At 32.0% G+C, this 21,983-nt stretch overlaps 3 protein-coding genes and 1 pseudogene across 3 annotated transcripts; 1 reads left to right on the plus strand and 3 right to left on the minus strand.

The window, feature by feature from the left end:
- Positions 1 to 368: 368 nt before the first annotated feature.
- Positions 369 to 5,624, minus strand: LOC132799608 (uncharacterized). The gene is made up of 4 exons (XM_060811902.1): positions 5,049 to 5,624; positions 1,064 to 1,552; positions 460 to 535; positions 369 to 376 (listed from the first exon to the last, which is right to left on the minus strand). The coding sequence occupies exons 1-4, from the start codon at positions 5,622 to 5,624 to the stop codon at positions 369 to 371; spliced, it is 1,149 nt and encodes a 382-aa protein (XP_060667885.1).
- Positions 5,625 to 7,687: 2,063 nt separating this feature from the next.
- Positions 7,688 to 9,002, minus strand: LOC125420828 (laccase-17-like; annotated as a pseudogene).
- Positions 9,003 to 11,125: 2,123 nt separating this feature from the next.
- LOC132799609 (uncharacterized) lies at positions 11,126 to 12,186 on the plus strand. The gene is made up of 2 exons (XM_060811903.1): positions 11,126 to 11,638; positions 11,731 to 12,186. The coding sequence occupies exons 1-2, from the start codon at positions 11,126 to 11,128 to the stop codon at positions 12,184 to 12,186; spliced, it is 969 nt and encodes a 322-aa protein (XP_060667886.1).
- A 2,063-nt stretch (positions 12,187 to 14,249) lies between these two features.
- Positions 14,250 to 16,786, minus strand: LOC125420947 (cysteine proteinase inhibitor A). The gene is made up of 3 exons (XM_048468618.2): positions 16,607 to 16,786; positions 16,164 to 16,392; positions 14,250 to 14,543 (listed from the first exon to the last, which is right to left on the minus strand). The coding sequence occupies exons 1-2, from the start codon at positions 16,706 to 16,708 to the stop codon at positions 16,168 to 16,170; spliced, it is 327 nt and encodes a 108-aa protein (XP_048324575.1). The 5' UTR covers positions 16,709 to 16,786; the 3' UTR covers positions 14,250 to 14,543; positions 16,164 to 16,167.
- Positions 16,787 to 21,983: the final 5,197 nt, after the last annotated feature.

Genomic DNA, 21,983 nt, shown 5'->3' on the forward strand with positions numbered 1-21,983 from the left:
TCAGCTTGTTGAGCAATTTTTGGATCAGGATTCCCCTCATGATCTTCTAAATGAACATCTCTAATCCATTGGTATATTTGGTTGCCCTCTTCATCATCATCTTCCATTATAGTTTCAAATATTATTGTTGGATCCAAGTCTTGATGATTTTCTTCTTCAGCTTCCATATCCCTCAACTTGAGTTTCATATTATAATAACAATAGACTAGTTTTTCAATTCTACTATATGCTGGTCTATTTCTTTGTTTTGTATGTATTAGTGCAAAAGTGCTCTAATTTCTTTCACAGGCAGAGGATGATGCTGTTTGTGACAAAACTTTCAATGCCAATTTTCTTACTGTAGGTGCACTATCACCATACATGACCCACTATTCAACTGTTACAAAATAATTATTATATGATTACATATTTGTACTATTAGATCAATTGATATTCACATACTACAATATTTAAACTTACCAGGAGACATCTCTTTTCTAGAAGCAATTGCTGTTGGTCTTGCAAATCCTTTCCTTGCATCCTTGAAGTATGTAAGCTGTAAAATAAAATAAAATAAAGTTATAAACCCTTAAAATATATTATGTTAATAAATTATCATCATTATACCTCCTTTCCAAACTGGCTAATTGCGGCTGATTTAGGATCCAATGTAGCATAGACATCGTGTACAGTTTTTATAAGATTAGAATCTTCTCCAACCCTAGGTCTATATTGATATTGAGAATTTAAATAATAAGCAATATAAAAGGGAAAAAACAAATATATTTTAGTTTAATTAGAGATAAATAATGAAAGATATAAAGTATTTTACATTAACAAAAAAATAAAAGTCTAACATATTTTATATAAATTAACTATGAGCTCATACCTGCTGCATGTAATGGATGCTTTAAGGTTTTATTCCACCTATTATTGATAATCTTTAATATCCACTTTGCACCATGCATGTTGTCAAGTTCCTCTTTAACAATTCACATCAACTCATACACTGCTCCCATTGTTGGATAAACTTCGGTGTCACAATACGTAAAAACTTATATAAAGGCTCAAGCAATTGACACACCTTATGTGCTTGATCCCAAAAAGTATGATTAAGTACTATATTTTCCACTGTTTGGCCTTCTTTTGAAGCACTATAATTATGATTAGTCCAATCAGTAGATATGAATAGTTGCTTAAGTCTTGCTTTCTTTTTAACCAAGCTATCAAGCGCAAGATAGTTTGTGGCAAATTGTGTAAGTCCCGGACAAATGATGTCACCTTTGCAAGTTTCACACATCTTTGCTAGCAACCAATTATGATTGTAGATGTAAGTTGTGATTGCTCTAGCTTGCTTGATCACAATAGCCATATTCTCATTCTTCCCACTATCTTCAAACATGAGATCAATGTAATGTGCTGCACATGGAGTCCAATACAAATTGTAATCTCCCATCAATTTCTTCCCGGCTTTAACAAATGCAGAGCCATTATCTGTTACAATTTGTACCACATTTTTCTTTCCAACTTCCAGAATTAGTTTCTCCAATTGCTCATATATGTATTTATGATCCTTTATTTGATTTGAAGCATCAATAAATTTTAGAAAAACTGTGCTTCCTTTTGAGTAAACAATGAAATTAATAATAGACATCCTGGTGGGACCCGTCCATCTATCACACATGATTGTACAACCATAGGTTTCCCACTTCGCTTTCATTTGTTTACATGGTCTTTTATGTCAGGACTCGTCCAAAATTCCTCACCGGAACCCTAGACAAATCCTAATCCCAGGAAAACCCTACCGGACCTTCCAATGGAAAATCCGGCAGAACCTCCCCTAAGGGTTGGACTACTACAATTTTCCTACACTGAAAATACACTTCTAGAAACATCCCCTTATTCCTCCCACATTATTACAATTTAATCCACAACTTTCAGCACACCGATAAAATAAACAGGAAATTCATGTAGTATTAATACAATAGGTCCAGTAAATGTACATAGCATCAAAGTTACAGATGAGTGTGAAAGTTATACAACATAAAATAGAAAACAATAATACAATAGAATACAAGGAAGCATAACTCTTGAAACTCAACAGCAACAAACGTCGAGTTGATTCTGATGTCATCTACCAGCCCGAACCTAAGGGAACGGAATTTAAAAACGTGAGATGCTAATCATCTCAGTGAGTGACCCTATCTACTGTACAATTATAATGGTAACGAAAATTATAGCATATTTGAATAATTAACAATAATTGAGCAAATAAATAATAATTAATTGAAAATAATAATTTCTCTCAAAACCCTCACGGTTCATTCGGTTGGAAAGTTCCCCTTTTAAAACATTTCACAAAACCCAGCAATTGTATTTCTCCAAAATCAAGGTAGCCAATAAATAATTAATTAAATAATAACTAAATGGAATATCAACATTTAAAATACAAAATCATGCAAATAATAATATAGAGCACCACAATTTATATGAAAATGTTTAATTAATAATTACCAATAAAATGCAACAATTTTTGGAACCCAATGCACTCAGAAAAATAATCCGGAATAAAGTAAATTTTGAATAACAATTAATAAATCATATAGAAAAATACCACAAAATTATTTGTTTGAAATAAACAGTAAAACTTAAATAAATTAACCATTTTATTTGAATAGTATTTCCAAATAATAAGCTTGAAAATTCAAATCGAAAAATAGCCTGATGCACCACACTATATACCAGTGATGCCCTACGGTACTCAGCGTCCCGAGCACTCTTAGGCGGCGATTAAAGAGAGAACCGGCATACGGTCGCTTCGGCGTCCCGACAGCGCCGCTGCTAAAACTTGTCATCCTCGCCTAGGAGGAGGGCGGTTATGTGCACTATACTAAACCGGCCTGCCCTCAGGTCCATAGGTAACTCGCGGGAGACTAAAACCTGTGTGCTAATCACAATCTCATGTACAGTACAGAACACCAGTACTGCATAAGTGCGTCCAAAATAATTAAAATAAAATAAATACCAATAGCCCATTTTTATTATTACCAAAAATTTCCGAAATTTACCGTGGGAGTTATAAAAATCTCAAATCCCACATTCCTTGCATTTCTCACCATATATCAGCAATATAGAAGAAATATGGTTTACTCAAAACCATGAAATCAACCACCTCGCATTATAAATGCAGAATTACCTTTTTAAAACATACAGTACCATCATACCAATATTTTTCTTCAAATCCTTTAAATCAATTTTTTTTTCCTTCAAAATAATATATAAGGCTCACAAAAATATTTAAATATATTTTCTCTTCATAAGCCCTTGATTGTACATGAAAATCCTAGGTAAAAATAATAATAATAACAATCCAGAATTTAAATAATAAATTCTTTGAATTTCTCCAATATTTAATCATGGCATCAAAATATATATATATGCATATAACCAAACATCCGAAATTTGACATTATAAAATAAATATCAAATTTTATAAAATTCCAACCACATACATATATTTTCCAAATATTCAAATATCACCAAATAAATATAAATCATCATCCGAAAATAGTTTTTAAGGTGGGTCACTCACCTTAAGTGTGTATGTCAATCAAGATCCTCCACAGGATCAACTCCACTACCCCCACGTGCACCTAAAATATCCACAATACACAAAACCAATTATTTTAATATTTTAATCGGGTAACACCCAAATGGGTACCCGGGAAGTGAACACAAACGACAACCAAAATTGACGAGCAATATACCGAATCGAAGCTTGAGGGACGAGGATTACGAATCCGGTCTTACTTCCCGGAGATTGGACCCGAGGTGGCCAGAATTTCACCGGAAAGCTTTCGGGATTCAACTCTTCGATTCTCTTGAATCGTCACAAATTGGAGGAAAATGACCCCGGATTTGGATTCAGGGGGTCGGAATTAGTGGGGAGGGATCGGCGGTGTAACTGGGTACTCACCGGAATAGTGATTTCCCCGGCGAGCTGTCGCGGTCATCGGCAACCGTCGCAGCCGGCGGCGCGTATGGTGGCTGGTGGATGAGATTTTTGGGGGTTTTGTAGATCGAAGGGAGAGGGTCTCAACGGGATCGGAGGTGACAAGAATGGAGGCCGGAATGTGGAGATCTCGGCAGTTGAAGGAATCGGAGCCGCCGCCGGAAAAAGCCCTGATCTGGGCGCATCGTCGGTCGGTTGGCCATGAAATTTTGGGGTTTGGCTGGGAATGGAGAGGGGCTCCTATCTGGCCGGCACGTGTGGCAAGATTCGGCCGGAAAAATTGACAACTCCGGCGGCCGGTGGTTTTCTCTCTCCCTCTCTCTCGCCTCTCTCTCCTTCTCTCTCCTCCCCCCCCCCCCCCCGTTTTGCCAAAATAAAAGCCACCGTGGGTGAGACTATTTACACATGTGGACCTCTCAGATGTCGACATGTGGTGTCACTGTTCACTTAAGCCAAATATAATAAAATATTACGATATTCGGAAAGCTTCACATGTCCATAACTTTTTAACCAGATATCTAATTTAAGCGTGCCGCTAGTCTATGAACTCGTATCGACGAGTACTTTACAACCATATGAAAGTCAAAACAAAATTCTACAACCATAAAAAGTCAACTCCCGGCATTTTTTGGACAGTTTGAATCTCGACTTGTTTTGGCCATAACTTTCAAACCGTAGCTCCGTTTTCGACGTGCTACTAGTCTACGAACTCGGAGCATCATGTACTTCGCCACGGCACCATGGTCAACTAGAAATTTCAACTGGAACAAAAAGTCAACTTTTGACCCACTCGGTCAATGGTGAACATCGGTCAATGTGCAAGAATTTCTATGTAGTTTGGGATGGGGTGTTACATTTATCTCCTCATACTCTATATCCAAATATTTGTGCTGATCTCATAAGGGGTTGGAGGTTCTATACCTGGCCCTTCTTGTTGGCATCCTGCTATCAAATTCTTGAAATAATGGGATGATGCTTTATTTGTTAGTAAATTTTAATAAATAAAAAATTCTTCCCATACCTTCTTTTATTTTTCTTCCAAAAAGAAATTTTTTTACATTTTTTTGCTTTGCTTTAGAGGACTTGTATAAGCTTGGTGCAACAAATCTTGATTGTGGATCTTTAAAACTCTTTGTTTGTTGTACTGCAGGTTTAGCACGACTGCTAGATTCGCCTCCTTCAGCTTGATATCGAACTTTGTGGAGATGACTTCTTTCCAACTCTGATTGTTTAGAAGCACCAATTGCCTCCCGATAATCATTTTTCTCATATGGATCCATCCCAGGTGGATATGCTATGTCATCATCATCCTCATCATCCACATCATATGTTTCAGCATGCAGTTGTCCTCGTAAATCTGCATGAATCTCTTCCATTCTATTTGGTTTTTGGATCTTACATTGTTGTTTTCCTTTTAACGAATCTATTATGAATTTTTTAACTTTAGGAGGCACTTGACCACAAGGTTGTACATTGTGTGAAGGATCAATACCACTAAGGTGGTATTTTAATCGTGTTACTCCACCACTCTTCATCACACGATTACAATATTTGCATATTGTTCCACTTTTATTACCTTCAATTGGAAAATCATGTTCCCATGCAGGATCACGTCTGCTTCCTCCACTAGCCATTATCCTATAATAATAATAATAAGAGTAACAGTAGTAGTAACAATAACAATTTTAATATTTATCTATGAATATATATATATATATATATATATATTTGAATTTTTGATCGGAATTGGATAGAGATATTTGATTAAAATATTTTCTTATAACTATGTAAAATAATTTAGTATAACAAAAAAATCAAGATCTTTGAAATTAAATAATTCATTTTTAATGAATGTACCTAGTACGAAAATGATTCCTTATAGATCTCCAATGCCTTGAGTATAGATGTTTACAATTGGAACAGGGACAAAACACTACATAAAGAAATAACCAATATTTTCAAAGCAAAAAAAGAAATAACCAATATATTTAGGAAAATTTAATATACTTTAACAATGTATATTCTAGCCGACATATATATATGTATAAGATTTATTTTCTAATCAAGTTTTTATTTATTGTTTATAAGTTTCAACATATTATATTATGAAGTTTTGCTTACGTAGAAGACAACATGAAAAAATTAAATGACAAAGTGGGTTTTTTAAGTTATGCTTTTTATCCAGTAAGAAAAAATAATTATATTTTCAATCACACATCATACATTAAGTTTAAGGTATATATTAAATTTGGATTTGTAAATCTAATCATTTATGATTACTACATATATATATATATATATACATATATACATGTTACATTTTCACCATATATATATATAGAGATAGATACATATGTTAATATATAATTAATTAGCTTACAATTAATAATTCAAATAACAATAATACAAGTGAATTAAAGAATTTAGATCTTAAAGTATAAAAGTATATATAAACCTCTTTTTTTTTTTTTTAAGATAAAGAAACTAACCTGTAAAAAGGATATCCAAAGAAGTTGTATGAAAGAACTTGAAATTTTGTGAGAACCGAAAATATGTATAAGAAAAAATGTTAAGAACAAAACATCAAACTTGCTCTTTAAATAAAATAATAATGTGAATTTTTTTTTCCATGGAATATTTTATGATCAAAAGCACACTCATGACTCATGAAGAATATGTATTGGCTCTGGTAAAATATAAAAGACACGTGAAATTATGCAAAGACAAGATAGTGGACAACCAAGTGTAGTATATAGAGACAAGAAAGTGCCCAAGCAATGGTCAAACACACATTTATGAATAATATTTTTTAATTTCAAAACTACATAATGATATACTAATATAAAAGACACATAAAATTATGCAAAGATAAGAGAGTGAACAAGCAAATGTAATATACAGAGACAAGAAAGTGTCCAAGCAATGGTCAAACACACATTTATGAAGAATATTTTTTTAATTTTAAAACTATATAATGATGTACTAATATAAAAGACACGTGAAATTATGCAAAAACAAGAAAGTGGACAAGCAAGTGTAATATGTAGAGACAAGAAAGTGCCCAAGCAATAGTCAAACACACATTTATGAAGAATATTTTTTAATTTCAAAAGTCTATAATAATGTACTAAGATTCTCTAGCATAAAAATATTTTTTCAAAACTATATAATAATGTACTAAGATTCTCTAACAAAAAAAATAATTTTTTAATTTTAAAACTATATAATACTATTGTAAGATACCCCATGGTATAAGAAATTCATGGAGAGTATTTGGTTGATTGATATAATTGAATGATATATTGTCTTCTTTTTAAAAGAAAATGAAAAATAAAATTTATGAAGTTTTTAAAAAATTATGAATTTTCTTCTTCAATAATATTTATGAATTTTAAAAAAAAAAATTTCATAGATATTTTTGAAATTTCCATGGAAATTTTATGGAAATTTTAGAAATTTCCATGGAAATTTTTGTGAAATTTCGGAAATTTCCATGGATATTATGGAAGTTTTATCCATTTTTATGTCAAATCTAAATTTTATATTGACCCTTTCAAAAAATGAAAATATCAAAGAAATTTCGAGGAAATATCGGATATTTTAAACCTTGGTTTGAGTAGCATTACAAAAATCTCTCTCTCTCTCTCTCTCTCTCTCTCTCACTTCCATATACCAAAAAGAATATTAATGCCTAAAGGATAAAAATCGCTTAACAAATTAAAGATTATGAGAAACAATTTAAGGTTAGGTAGTTCCAAATCAAATGTCAACATTTGGTAAGGTCAGCTGGAGGAGGAAGCAACTTTTGATTGGGAAGCTTTCCATCCAACACTAGCCAACCCATCTTCAACCCCCAACTTAACCATACACCTATTCAAACATCGAAATTCAAAACCAACAGATTTATTACATGATTATGTATATCTTGTTTACTATATGTAAGAGTATGGAACTTGCCAGGATTATCTGCCAACATAGAAATTGAATCCATGAATTCTGCACCTAGAATGCTGGTGTCCAGCGTTACCAACTCCACACTAGTGTTAAATGGAAGAACCACAAGCTTTTTTCCATTTCCCGCCATTGTATAGTTAAATGGGAAAATGGGATTGCTCGGAAAGCCTGGTGTGTAAACCTCATTGGATTGGCCAAAGTAGTGGGCCTGGAAGAGAGCAGTGTTTGGGACTGCAAAGGAAATATTATTGACGGAAGCAGCAAACATGGTTGCATTAGGCCCCTGGCAGGTTTGGTTATTCTGCCATTGGCAAGGAGTTGTTCCAAGACCTATTGTGAAGAAAAATCTTTTGGCAACCTTTTTGGGGACATCAGCAAGCAGTTAGGCATTGGCTAAGCTATGAAGTTTATTGGTGAATTTTGTTGCATAAGAAGTGGCTTGAATAGTGGAAGTTTCTTAATGGAGAGTGGTGTTGAATGAGATGGAGGTTCATATTAAAGAATACCAGCAACCGTGGAGTTGTCGAATGTGCCTAAACCTGTAACATATGGTCTAGCAGTCATGAAGAATGTGGTATTTGGGTAGTGGGTTTTGGTTTTGAGATGAACATTTGTGGTTTGGCCTAGGGCTATGAGAAGGTTCTCTGTTTCGAAGGTTTTACATAAATGGCGTCAGCTTCAACCACTTGGAAAGTGTTTGTCTGCAATGCTGAAGAAGAGCTGATCATTGAGTGCAGTATCGATTAGGCATGGAAGGTAAAACTTCCCTGGCTTCACTTCGCCTTCAATGTATCTACATGTCAACATCCAATTTGAACATGATTATTAGTTGAAAATTCTGAATTTCGAAAATGCCAAGTGTCTTATTTTGGAGTAGAATAAGAATATAAGCTTACCTTGGGCAGTGCAATTGTACAAAGTCCCTGGAAGTCCATTCAGGGTATAGGCGTTAGAAACATTTGGACCTCCACTTGTTTGCATGGCCAGGGTACTGACTGCCACTGGATCTGCATTCCACCGTTCTCCCATAATATATATAAACATTATTTATATAGACATTTTTGCTAATTATCACTCTTGAAAGAGAAGGAAAAAATAATGCAAAGAAAACATGTTTTAAGAAAAATGTTATACAACATGGCAGTGGATGATATTATATATAATTATATCATTTGTGAATGAGAGATTTCTCAAGAATCCCTCGATCAATGTTTTCAAAATTAAGAATAAATTACTAGGATTTTAATAATCAAATAACTATATTAAATAAAAAAAGGTTTAGATTATTTGATTAAATAGTGAAAAACTAATTTAAATTTAACTTAAATGATTTAATAGCCTTTTTTACAAAAATGAAAATATCACTTATGACGCAGGGAATTGGTTGCAGTCCAGAATAGAAATCGAAAACTATCTGAAAAAGAAATTTGAGGACTTGTTCAAAGCTGAACCTATCAAGTTTTGTGAGTGTCTTGATGAATACATCCAACGAGCTATCAAAGCTGAACCTATCAAGTTTTGTGAGTGTCTTGATGAATACATCCAACGAGCTATAATTGATGCAGATAATGTGAGATTGGATGCCATTCTTACTGCTGATGAAAATTTTAAAATAGTGAATAGCATGCATCCCATCAAGGCCCCTGACCTGATGGGATACCTGCTATTTTCTTCCAAAAATACTGAAATGTGGTGAGAGATGAAGTAGTTTAGCTTGTTCAAAATGCTTTCCAATCAACTACAATTCCGAGGGCCATCAACAAGACTTTTTTCATGCTCTTACCGAAAGCCAAGCATGTATCTACATTCAATCACCTCAGGCCGATCAGTCTTTGCAACACAACCTACTTGGTCATCTTGAAGCTTGTAGCAGAGAGAATCAGGCCTTTTCTGGACAACATTATCTCACCCTCACAAGCCGCCTTTGTTCCTGGCAGATGGATAGGTGAGAATTCCTTATTAGTTAATGAAATTGTGCACACAATGAAGAAAAAGAAGATAGGTCCTGGTCTGGTTGGTCTCAAAATAGATATGATGAAAGCCTATAACCGAGTAGATTGGGGATTTCTGATTAGAATTCTTTCGAAGTTTGGTTATTCTTACAAGTTGAATAAACTTATCCTGGGATGTATATCTACTGAATCAGTAGAGCTTCTACTAAATGGGAGTGTTTTTGGTAAAATGAAGATGCAAAGGGGCCTCAAGTTAGGAGACCCCCTTTCCCCATTTCTCTTCATCATTTATGCCGAATTGCTTTCCCGAATGCTTCTGAAGTTGGAGCGAGACAAGAAGATACACGGAAATAAATTAGGAAGATCTAGCCTGTCAATATCACATCTGTTTTTGGCAGATGATATCCTTCTTTTCTGTAAGACCAATCTGGAAGAGATCGAAGAGTTAAGGAACTACCTCAATTCATATTGCAGATGGACGGGACAAAAAATAAATCTCTCGAAGTCAGGTTGCTTCTTTTCAAAGAATATTCAAGGTAGCTTAAAGGCAAGAATAAAAAATTTGTTTGGTCAAAACGAATTATCGAAAGAGGCCAAGTACCTCAGAAACCCCATGTTCGTTGGAAGAAACCACTCTAAGGCATACAAGGATTTGAAGAGGAAAATAGAGGCAAATCTCCAAGGATGGAAGGCTAAATTGCTCTCTCAAGCAGGAAAATCCACCCTGATAAAATCAGTTATTAGTGCAATTCCTCTATATGCTATGTTGGCCTATAAACTCCTAACAAGCTGGTGTCAGGATCTAGAGAGGATGGCAAACCCTTTCCTATGGCACCAAGAGACAAATGGAAAAAAAATTATTCTGATCTCTTGGTCAACGATTTGTAGGCCAAAGTTTTTTGGTGGTCTAGGTATCCGAAGATTAAAAGATATCAACATGGCTCTTCTTAGTAAGCTGGCTTGGTTCCTAGCTAGGGATGCAGATAAATTATGGGTGAAAGCTTTAAAAGCTAAATACTTTGCTAGAAGTTCCTTCTTGCAGTGAAAAGAAGAAAAACCGTTTGTGGAACTAAAGTGGCATTCTTCAGTCCAGGAAGCTTATTTTAAATGGCCTATGCTTCCGAGTGGGTAATGGAAAAGATATAAACTCTTGGGAAGATCCTTGGGTGCCAAACAATCCAAGTTTCAAACATATTCCTAACTCAGCTAAAGCTCTCAACAATTGTGGCATGGTCAGCTCCCTTATGGAGTCAGATGGTAGTTGGAATATGGAAAGGATCCGACTCTTGTTCAACAGGGACACAGTTAACAACATCTGCAAGATACCATGCACCAACAGAAACCTTGATCACAAACTTATTTGGATTGGAAATTCCAATGGGTGCTTCTCAGTCAAATCAGCTTACAAGATGGAATTCTATGATAAAGGTGTCGTTTCTCAATGGTGGAAGCATATTTGGACTTCCAAAATACATGAGAGATTGAAATTTTTTCTCTGGAAGTTAGCCAACAATGGCCTCACCACTGCGTCCAATCTTCTGTCTAGAAACATGGTTATAAATCGAAGAGATTGTGTTCATGGTTGTGGACAACTTGAATCTAGTTGGCACCTGTTTTTCCTCTGCCAGATAACCAGAGCTCTATGGTTTGCTATGCCTTCGAGCATTAAGTGGGATAGCCTTCAGGATAAATCCCTCAAACAGAAGTTAAATTTGCTAATCAATCCTTCTGGAACTCTCCCGGTCCACTCTATTGACAAAGAGGATTTCTTCCTCTATGCCACTCTCATTTTAGACCAGCTATGGAAACTAAGGAATAAATCTCTTTTTGACAGACAAATGTTCTCTCTAGCATCCCCTATGGACAGGTTGAAAAGGCTAAAGCCATATTATCGCAGACACGGACTGAAGGCATGGCTACTCATTCCAACAATACGCTATGGGAAAAACCTCCATGCCAGTCCATAAAAATTAACACAGATGCTGCAGTAAAAGAAGGCAAATCTATGATAGGAGTTGTGGCTCGAAATCACTTGGGTGAAGTCCAGAAAATAAAGGCTGTGAGGCTACAATCAGACATACCGGAACTAGCAGAAGCGTTTGGAGTTTTACAGGGTCTGAAGTTAGCTAGTAAAGAAGGCTGGTCCAAGGTTTGGTGTCAGTCAGATGCTAGGAACGTGATCACCAAAATCAACAACCCAACTGGTCAAAATACTCATTGGGCTGCTGAAGGAATTTTCACAGATATTGTTCGATTGAAGCATCAATGTCTGGTTCACTTGGTCTCCTAGAAAAGATAATTTCTTAGCACATTTTGTTTGCAATTGGTGTATCCAAAATGATGTTTCTGGTTCTGTTGATGTTGATTATCTTCCTAGCATTTTTTCCTTTTTTTGTAACCCAGGAGAGTGGCAGAGAAGCCAACTCCTTTTAAAGGATGTTTTCCTTGGGGTTTTTTTGGTTTTATATTTCCAGAGCCAAAAAATAAAAAAATAAAAAAAAGCCGCCTGTTATTTTTTTCCTTTCTATTTTCTTAGTAGTGTCTCTTTAAATGGTTTGTTCCTATTCACCCAAAAAAAAATAATATATATATATATATATTTGTTCCTTGAGGTAATTGGTTTTTGTGAGATTCCATTATAAAAGTTAAAGTACAATTTAAAAAAAAATAGAACAAAATTACTTAACTGAATTGACTTTTTTAATGGAAAAGTTCTAAAAAGAAAATATAACAAACAAAAAATTAAGATTTAAAAAACATTCATGTAATTAGTTTACAAAGAAACCATAAGAATAGTATTTGTATATATATATATATATATTAAAATAGCATGTAATCAATTCAAAACAAAATAAAAGGAAACTAGTAAAAAGGCATATGAAGAAATTAACGGCTAAAAAAAAAAAAAAGTGAATTATTAATTAAATATTAATTCACACTAAAAGAAAACAGTAAATATAAAAAAATTAAGTAAAAATTTAAAACAAAAAAAAAATTCTAAAAGAAAAAAACCAATAAAAGATATGCGTAAACAATTAATAAAAAAAAAAGAATAATTTTCAGAAATATGTAAAAATATTAAAAAATGAGTAATAATTAAAAAGTATAAATCAAAAAAATGCCAAAACAACCTAAAATTGTATATTAGATGATATAGAAAATTTTCAAAACACCCTAAGAAACTAACTAAAATATTCAACTAACTAATATATTTTTCTGAATTAAAAACAAGAATGTAAGATAAATTTTTAAAAAAATGTAAAAGAAATAATAAAATAAAATGTGTTGGAGATAGGGAAAATCAGTTTAAAATAAATTTTAGAATTTAATTTATTGGATACAAAATTTTAAACAAAATAAATGTGACTAATTGATATGGTAAACATATAAATAGAATTTTACAAAATCTAATTAGCTTTGTGGAACTAACTATTTCTTCTTCTTCTTCTTCTTCTTCTTTTTTTTTTATCCATGACAATGTTATCAAATGAAGTACTTGAGTGGAGCAAAGGAGTAGGGAAATAATCTAAGTGGAGTAAGTGGGAAGTGAAGAGAGAATTCAAGAAGAAAATGTGGGAAAAAATGTAGAGAGAGCATAACTAAAAAGGGAAGGGGAGTGAGAAAGTAGATGGTAAGGAGAGAGAAAATGAGAGTGGATTAATAGAGAATGTACGGTAGAAAGAAGAGGAAGTGGATAAAGAACAAATGCAGAGAGGGAAAGTTGAGGGGAGAGAGAGAGGACTGGGAAGAAAAATTAAGAGAAATTGGGGATTTTTTTTATATTTTTTTTTGGTTGTGAGTAGCTCTGATTATATATCTTCAATGATAATTTATTAAGTTAAAAATTACTAACACTCTACATTGTAATTTTATTAAGTTAAAAATTACTAACACTCTACATTGTAATTTGCTTGTCCATGGACTTAAAAACAATAATATCATGTCCTACCTGTTGAATTAAAACGTCATTCAATGTTGGAGAGACAACAGAGAAAGTAGATGTTGGATACAGAATGAACGCAGAGGGGGAAAATTGAGGGGGAGAGACAGGACTAGAAAGGGAAATTAAGAGAAATTAGGGATAATAGTTTTTTTCTTTCTTTTTTTTATTTTATTTTTTATTTTTTTAGTAGTTTTGGTTATACATTCAATGATAAGTTTCAAAACGTTGAAATTACGATGTCAAAAATTACTATACTCTAATTTGTTTGTCCATGGATTAAAAGAAAATAATATTCAAGTCCTACTATTGAATTAAAACGCAAAGCCGAATAGACAGACCACTTCATAGATAGGACAATGTGATGGGCCTAAATTTAGCTTCTCAAACGTTGAGATCAAACTAATACTCCATAATAATTTAAAGAGATTCACTATGATCCAAAGATTCAACAAGGTGGTTACATGTATCCATTCAAAGTGATTTTTCACTAAATCAAACATTCAACAGGTAACATGCATCCATCCACAAACTTTACATAATTCAAAAACTTTACATAAGTCAAAAGATAATTATATATATATATATATATATATATCATTTTTCCAAGAAGGATTTACCTCCATTTATAAATGGAGTTCACCTTTAACGTTATTATGAACTTAGGCTTCAATTAAGCATGGTAATTTCTGCAAAGTCACCATCACCTGAAATTCAGAAAACATATGTATATCTATTAAACAAAAATAATTCCAATGATCCTAAGACGCTATAATCAAAAAGTACAAATCAACAGGTCGTCCTTCCACAAATATTTAGCAATTTTCCTATTTAATTCGTTTGGTGAGTTCAAATGTCAGACAAAACAAACATTTTTTTTTTTTTTTTTTGTTTTGGGTAACCAAACTTGAAAGCCATGAACAACAACATTTTTAACACCAGTGATTTTCCACAAACGATCTAAGCAGAGCATTTAAAGAGAACAGTTCCGGTGATGAAATTCTATTTTCTCAACGGCTCTTCAAGTGTCACCACGCAATCTTTGTATTCTATATAGATTATGACTGTAAATAAATAATCGTTCAAATTTCAAAGAATGGCCAACCAACTCTACGGAATATATATGAGCTAAAACACCTTTATTACCAAAAAAATAATGAGCTAAACAACTAGCCCGACAAAAGGTGTCATGCCCTTGAGTTTCCACATAAATTTTCATGTAGAAGAAAGAATAGTTTCCCTACAGAAGTCCAAAAGTATCCATCTCATAATCATTCTAGATCATGTTACCTAATCTTTGTCTCAAACTTTTTAGTCCTCTCTATCCTCCAATGTCATATGTGGATTTATTTTCCTAAAGTAATGTTTGGCACAGCTACTTATTTTTCAATTCTCAAACATAATATTAAAAATCAAAAATAAAAAAGGTAGCCAACCCGAGGTTCCAATGTCATACAACATATATGACGTAATGGATTCTAATAGTTTTTGGAATAGATTTTAGTTTTTTTCTTCATAGTGTTTAAAATCCCAAGGATAAGTTAGACGTTATACAAGGTATTAATCTCTATATAGCAGCAATAATTTATAGATAGAAAGTGGCTACTTAATACAATTTGCTCAGTGGGTGTCTAATACGACATAAGAGAGAGTGACTGATAGAACCTAAATACTTAGGAATAGGTAGAAAAATCAGTATACATTAAACTTTAAGGTTTAGGCTTTCACTACCCCACTGAAACTCTTTCTATACAGTTTGAACATGAATAAACACATACTTATGTGATTCTATCATTGCCTTTTCTTTTCTTTTTTTTCCTTTTTTTTTTCTTTTTTTTCCTTTTTTTTTTTTCTTTTTTTCCTGAAAGAAACTAATTTTCTCATGCAAATTTCGAAAGTATAAAGGTTATGAAACATTCTTGGATTATTAGAATCCAAACAAGATCTAGGAACCAATATAAAACTGCGAAGAATAAGTGATGGATTAGATAAAAACTTCTAAAGCATTCAATACTAAATTTGATGAGGGATCGTTATTGGTCACAGAGACATGGAATTTGCTCACAGGTGAAAACTAAATACATGATTTATATGCAGAGTTACTATAATTAATTCTTCTGTTTCCAAAAACTAAACACAAAGCAAGGAAAACCAATTGGCTTGCACAGTATCTACCTACCGACGAAATTAACAATTTGGAATAAAATTCCATATTTACAAAGGGGCAAAATACTTGCTAAGATAATACTAGATACAATACAATAATGGTAAAAACAGAGACATATATGCAAACAGGGAGTTTTTAAACAATCAGCCAGCTAGCTTACCAAGCTAAGCACTAGTGGTAGAGGTGGTAGAGGTGGACTCACTAGGAACATCACCAATAAGTTTGAATTCCTGCACCTCCTTGAAGTTCTCCCATGGCTTCACCCAGACCTTGGCTTCGTAAATTTTCTTCTTACCTCCATCGATTGCTTCAAGGGTTATGTAGTACAAAGTACCAGAAACGACCTGCTCTTTTGTGTTCACCACTTTCACAAACTCCAAAAGAGCATTCTGAACAATACCCAGGATTCTATTATCAACCACAATCAATTTCCACATACTATTTTCCATAAAAAGTTACACCAAAACCCCAAAATTCCCCTAAAAACAAAATTTCCCTAAAACCAAACAAAACCCATAAGAAAAATTCATCCAAACACATAAAAATCTGAATATTTGAGAGATGAGGTTGGAGCAGAGAAATGGGTATAAGCAGAAAACGAACCTCTTTCTTGTTGTAGTCGTCAACGGCGTAACGAGCCAGGTTTTCGATCTCGACACTGTTCTCGTTCCCTTGCACTTCCTTGATGCCACCCAAAGTCGCCATTATTGCTCAAATTGTTTTTGCTTTCTCTCTATAAACTGTTCTACACTCTCTTTCCTTCTCTTTCTTCTTGTGAAAGTGAACGAACGAATGAATGAATGAATATATAAAGGCAGAAGATTGGTGGGGGCCATTGATGGTTCACAGTCTATAACGCGTTTTATGGCTTTCTGTAAATCGCCGTGGTCAGTTTTGCCTCCGTAGGTGCCGGAATCTGGTGTTGCTGCTCTTCTTTTTCGCTTTCTGCACCAGCCACCTCTCACCAATCAAACTGTTACATGGTGTGCATTATTGTAATTTGACTCCTTTTGACATTTGACTTGTTGCAAGTGGATTATTGAAAAATCATACGTCTATCAGTAATCTCATGGTTATTTTCTCATGTAACGTGGCGTATATAAATTGGTTGCAGTTTGGTCGTCGAAGACTTTTTGGTAGAATGGATTACTGTGGATTTTGCCCCATGTAATGCATATCTACTTTGAAAAACAAATAAAAAAAAAAAAAAGATATATAGTGAATTTTGCTTAGCTGATAAGCTTTTGGAACAGATTTTCCATTAAAAAAATTGCTTTTCGAATTAGATTGTGTGGTCCATTCCGAGGGACTAATGGCCAATCGTATAATAAATAAATGTAAAAATAAAACTATATTTATTTTTGGCATTTCTTTTCTAGAAAATCTGATTTTTTGGATTATTTCTTTCTTGTGGATGCGATTGAACACGTTTAACATAACCAAGGATACAATTGACAATCTCCCAAACAGATATTTACTATACATGAAAATGATGTTTAGAAAATGACAAACAATCTACAAATCCTATACTGCTCAAGACTTTTGTCGTGGGTCATGATTATTCATATTAAATTTAAATATCAACCAAATTAATAAATATTAATACAAAAATTAAATTTAAATTATATTTTGAGTAACATATTGGTTTTTATTTTTTAATCTAATTATGTGTAGTTTAAATTATTTATTGGTAAACCTGGTAATTCGTGTTCGTTGGTTGTGTTCGTGTGAACCCGTTTAATAATCGTGTCAAAAATGCCTAATCCGAACACGACCCATTTATTAATCGTGTTAGGTATCCAAAACACTAAACCGACCTGTTTATAAACAGGTCAACACTACACGGCCCGTTTAATACGATTATTTTAACGGGTCGTGTTGACCTATTAATCCGTTAACCTGAAATTGACCTATTAACCCGAAAACTAACTTATTAACCCGTTAATCCGAAAATTAACCTATTAACCCGAAAAAAAATTTTATTTTTTTTATTTTTATGTTTTTGTTTTATTAAATATGTATTTTTTGTTTTTAAAAAATTAGTAATAGAAAATTATTTTTATAAAATTTTTAATTTATAATATTTTTTAGTTATTAAATATTATATTAGTGATAAAATATTAATTTAAAATTAAATTTAAATGGATTATAATAGGTGTATAATCGTGTCGGGTTGAAACTGACACGTTTAATAAATGGGTCGTAACGGATCAATTTCAAGTTAAACAGGTCAATCCGAAAATGACACGATTAATAATCGTGTTAAACGGGTTGACCCGATTATGACCCGAATCCATTTATAATAAACTCAAACCTATTTATTCCCTGTCGTTTTCGAGTCGTGTTACCGTGTCATGATCCAAATTACTAGGTCTATTTATTGGTGCTAGTTAATGTTATTAAAGAGGAAAAACAAACTATAAATACCAAGGTAAAAATCAATTTAATTTGAAAATCCTATCGGGACAATTAATAGTGTTTTCAAGTTCCAAACTTTCTATCCCAATATCAACCCCAAAAAAAAAAAAAAAGTTTTAAAATAATTGAAATGCTAAAAGACTTTAATTTTTATTAACACTAGAATTGAAGTAAACAAATTGAACCTATGGGTTGAGGAAAAAACAAAAACAAAACTTAAAAACACCTTATCAAACGGTGAATGAGTTTTTTTATAGTTTCCTAAAATATATATGTACATGTATAAAAACTCTTAAAATAATTGAGATGGTAGTGCTTTTTTTCTCAAAAATATAAGATATAGATAGAAACAAAGGAAACAAATAATAGATAATTTTAAGATTAATATCACATAGACTCCCTTAGATTTACTTCTACTTCAAATAATAATATATAGAGGTTTCATACATTTTAAAACATTCCATTATTAGGTATATTTCGTTAATTTTAACTATGAAAAGAGAAAAAAGTAAAGTGATTAAACCATCTAAAAAAATTAAAATTTTATCTTATATGTATTAAAAACGGTGAAATTAATGAAAAATTCATTATTGTTGCAGTTCCTTAAAATAAATGCTCTATATTCCAAAAAAATTACTTATTAATTTTTTCTTAGGCTGTAAATTAATAACTGTTTATTATCTGTTATAAAATGAAAAGAAAAAATTAGTTGTTGATCTCCCAATATAAAATGTTCTAATACCTAAAATTGGAAATTAATAAACCAATTATTATATTTTTTCAAAAATAACAAAATATTTAATTAGTTGTTGTTCTTCCTAAATAAAATGCTCTATTACCTTAAAAACTATTTATTCTCCTTTATGTTTTTGGCTAGAAATTAATTAACTAATTATTATATTTTATAAAATGAAGAAAAGATAAACAAAAATAAATAAATAAATTAGTTGTTGCTCTACCAAAATAAAATGTTTTGCTACCTAAAAAATTAATTATCCCCTGAAATATTTTTTAGCTTGAAATTATTATCTTTAATTAATATGTAGTTTAGTCAATTCGACTATTTGATATCATCTTCCATATATATAGTACATAATGATAAATTATTAGAACTATTAATTTTTTTCTCCAATTTATAATTTTTGTATTTAACTTTGCTTTCGATTCTTTTTTATATACTGTAAAAAAAAATTTTTTTGATTCCTTTTAATATGATTCAAAATTTGTTTTATCAGTATTTATTCATTGCTAGTATCTTTAATTTTTTCAGTCTATTACTTGGTATTAATGCTGAGAATTGTGTTTGTATTTCTAATTTACTTATCTAATATTATTTTTTGAATAAAAAATTACATGAAATATTTTTGAGAGTGAAAAATAAAATAATTGATGGATAAATAATAAGAAATTTTTATTGTTGTCAAATTTTTATATGGTATTAACCCTGCCATTTTTTAAGACCATTAAAATTTGTTTTTCCAAAAAATATTAATTTTAAAAATATATTATGATTTCAAACAAGTGAAGAATAAAATTGAAGCTACTTATAATAGATATGTATATATATATATATATATATTATTTAAGTGAAATCCATCAATATTTTAATGTTACAATGTAGTCATTTAATAATATGTATAAAAAGTTATATACATATAGCTAATTTTCAAATTAAGTTAATCTAAATATATAATTACATAATAAAAAAATAAAAAAAAAAACAGTTGATGCAATATTGTAAATTATGCAACAAATATAGAAATGGTAAAATAGTAAAATTAAATAAGCAAAATATTTTTATTATAATGATAATAGGTAAAGTAGTAATAAAGATACATGTGAATATTTAATTTTTGGACAACGGTATATATCATACAAATTATATTAGTAATTAAATGTTATTTTTGAATCGTGTGTATTAATATCCTTTGACCTTACTTCGTAGGAGAGAAAAAAAAAATTATGGAAATTAAGGGTATTTTTTAAATGTTTGAAACTTTTTTTTTTCCCTCTTTTTTGGGAGATAAAAAAGTGTGAAGAAAGGAGATGCGTTAACCTCAGACCTCATTGAATATAAAATATGCAAAATATCATTAGTAGCCATAATAATTTTATTTTTTGATCAGGTTTAGTAGCCTTAATTTTTTTTTTTTTTGAAAAAAAAAAACTTTCATCAACTAAAATCAAGAAAAAATGATTTTTAATATAGGTTATAAAACATTAAAGTCCAATTATACAATGAAAATTTTCAAATCTCCATGTCTTCATTTATTTCTAAAAAAGAAATTTACACTTTGAAAACTTATAAAAAACTATACAGAAAATTTTTGACCAATTAATATAAAAAGCAAAAAATTAAAAAAATTAAATAATCATCGTATAATATAATATTATGCCACAAGATAATGTGTACGAACATTATGACTTAGTTCGGGCCCACAAGGACCAGTTGGCAAAAAATTGCCAGCTCGGCCCTTTTATGACTCGTTGACTATTACACTCTTCCTCTTGCTCTGCGAAGTATTACATATGCACGGCTATAACAAAATCGACGCAAAAGGTTTTTGATTTGAGAGAGCAGCGAAGTGCGAAAATGGACGACGTAGCGACTGGTAATGCCGAAAACCAACAATGCAACGACCTGAAAACCCTAATCTCATTCTACTCCAACTATCTGTGGAACCGAGCTCTCACTTTCATTCCCTCTTCCGATTCCAATTTTCTCCACAAAATTTCCAACCTCTATCATCATTCAGCTCGAGCCAGGTCGAGTAGGCGTCGAGCATCTCTTCCTCTTCCATTGCCTTCCAACGCTCTCGACTCTTCTCTGTACACTCTTTTTCCATTTTTTTGTTAATCAAATTTTTTCTGCTTTCAGTTATGACCTGTTTGGTCGGGGAGAAAATTGAGCAATATTTTGACGTTTTATGTAGCTGGTTTGTTATGTGTGTGTTGTATTTTTGAGTTGGAAAAGGTTAGCTTTTGTTTTTTTTCAGATTGAGAGCGTTCCGTTGTTTTTTGATCTTCTGCATTTGGTTCTGATCTGTTTTGTGGTTGCAATGCTCGAAACCTGCTCTGTGCTTGGTAGAGTTCCATCTCACTTTCCATTTGCAGTGATTTATTTTTCTCGTTTGGTGGTCGTGTTTGATCAAATTGGACGTTTTTGTTATTATTATTATTATTTTTTTATGTTTTTAATGTTTGAATCAAGTAAACATAGTTGTTTTTTGTTGTCTAATCTTGTATTTCATACATTTCTGTACTTCTGCCCTATATGTGGAGGACTCCCACGTACTATGAGGCAATTTTTTCCTTTTTTTTTTTTTTTTTCCCCCCTTAAATTAAATGACCTGGTGAACCAGTAGTCAAGTGCTATTTATGTGATGCCTACTTGAGTTCATGGCAATTTTTGTTTTCTAGGTATCTTGGGCAGCTGTATAAAAAATGACTTGGTCAGTTTTACCAGTTATTGTCTTTTCGTTTTAATGGGCAGTTAGGAGATTCTTTAAATGTTATCCAGAAAGCATTATCATATTTTGCTAGCACATAAACAGCTATCATG

The sequence above is a fragment of the Ziziphus jujuba genome, chromosome 10, assembly GCF_031755915.1.
Source record: "Ziziphus jujuba cultivar Dongzao chromosome 10, ASM3175591v1".
Lineage (NCBI taxonomy): Eukaryota > Viridiplantae > Streptophyta > Magnoliopsida > Rosales > Rhamnaceae > Ziziphus > Ziziphus jujuba.

Excerpts from the sequence above, each read along its gene's own strand:
- LOC132799608 (XM_060811902.1), bottom strand. The coding sequence starts at position 5,624 with ATGGCTAGTGGAGGAAGCAGACGTGATCCTGCATGGGAACATGATTTT. Across the intron at positions 1,553-5,048 it reads CTAAAGCAAAGCAAAAAAAT|GATCATAAATACATATATGA; the intron begins GTAAAAAAATTT and ends AATCAAATAAAG. Across the intron at positions 536-1,063 it reads TTTGGGATCAAGCACATAAG|CTTACATACTTCAAGGATGC; the intron begins GTGTGTCAATTG and ends TTTATTTTACAG.
- LOC132799609 (XM_060811903.1), top strand. The coding sequence starts at position 11,126 with ATGGTCAGCTCCCTTATGGAGTCAGATGGTAGTTGGAATATGGAAAGG. Across the intron at positions 11,639-11,730 it reads ATCCTTCTGGAACTCTCCCG|ACAAATGTTCTCTCTAGCAT; the intron begins GTCCACTCTATT and ends TCTTTTTGACAG.
- LOC125420947 (XM_048468618.2), bottom strand. The coding sequence starts at position 16,708 with ATGGCGACTTTGGGTGGCATCAAGGAAGTGCAAGGGAACGAGAACAGT. Across the intron at positions 16,393-16,606 it reads ACGACTACAACAAGAAAGAG|AATGCTCTTTTGGAGTTTGT; the intron begins GTTCGTTTTCTG and ends GGTATTGTTCAG.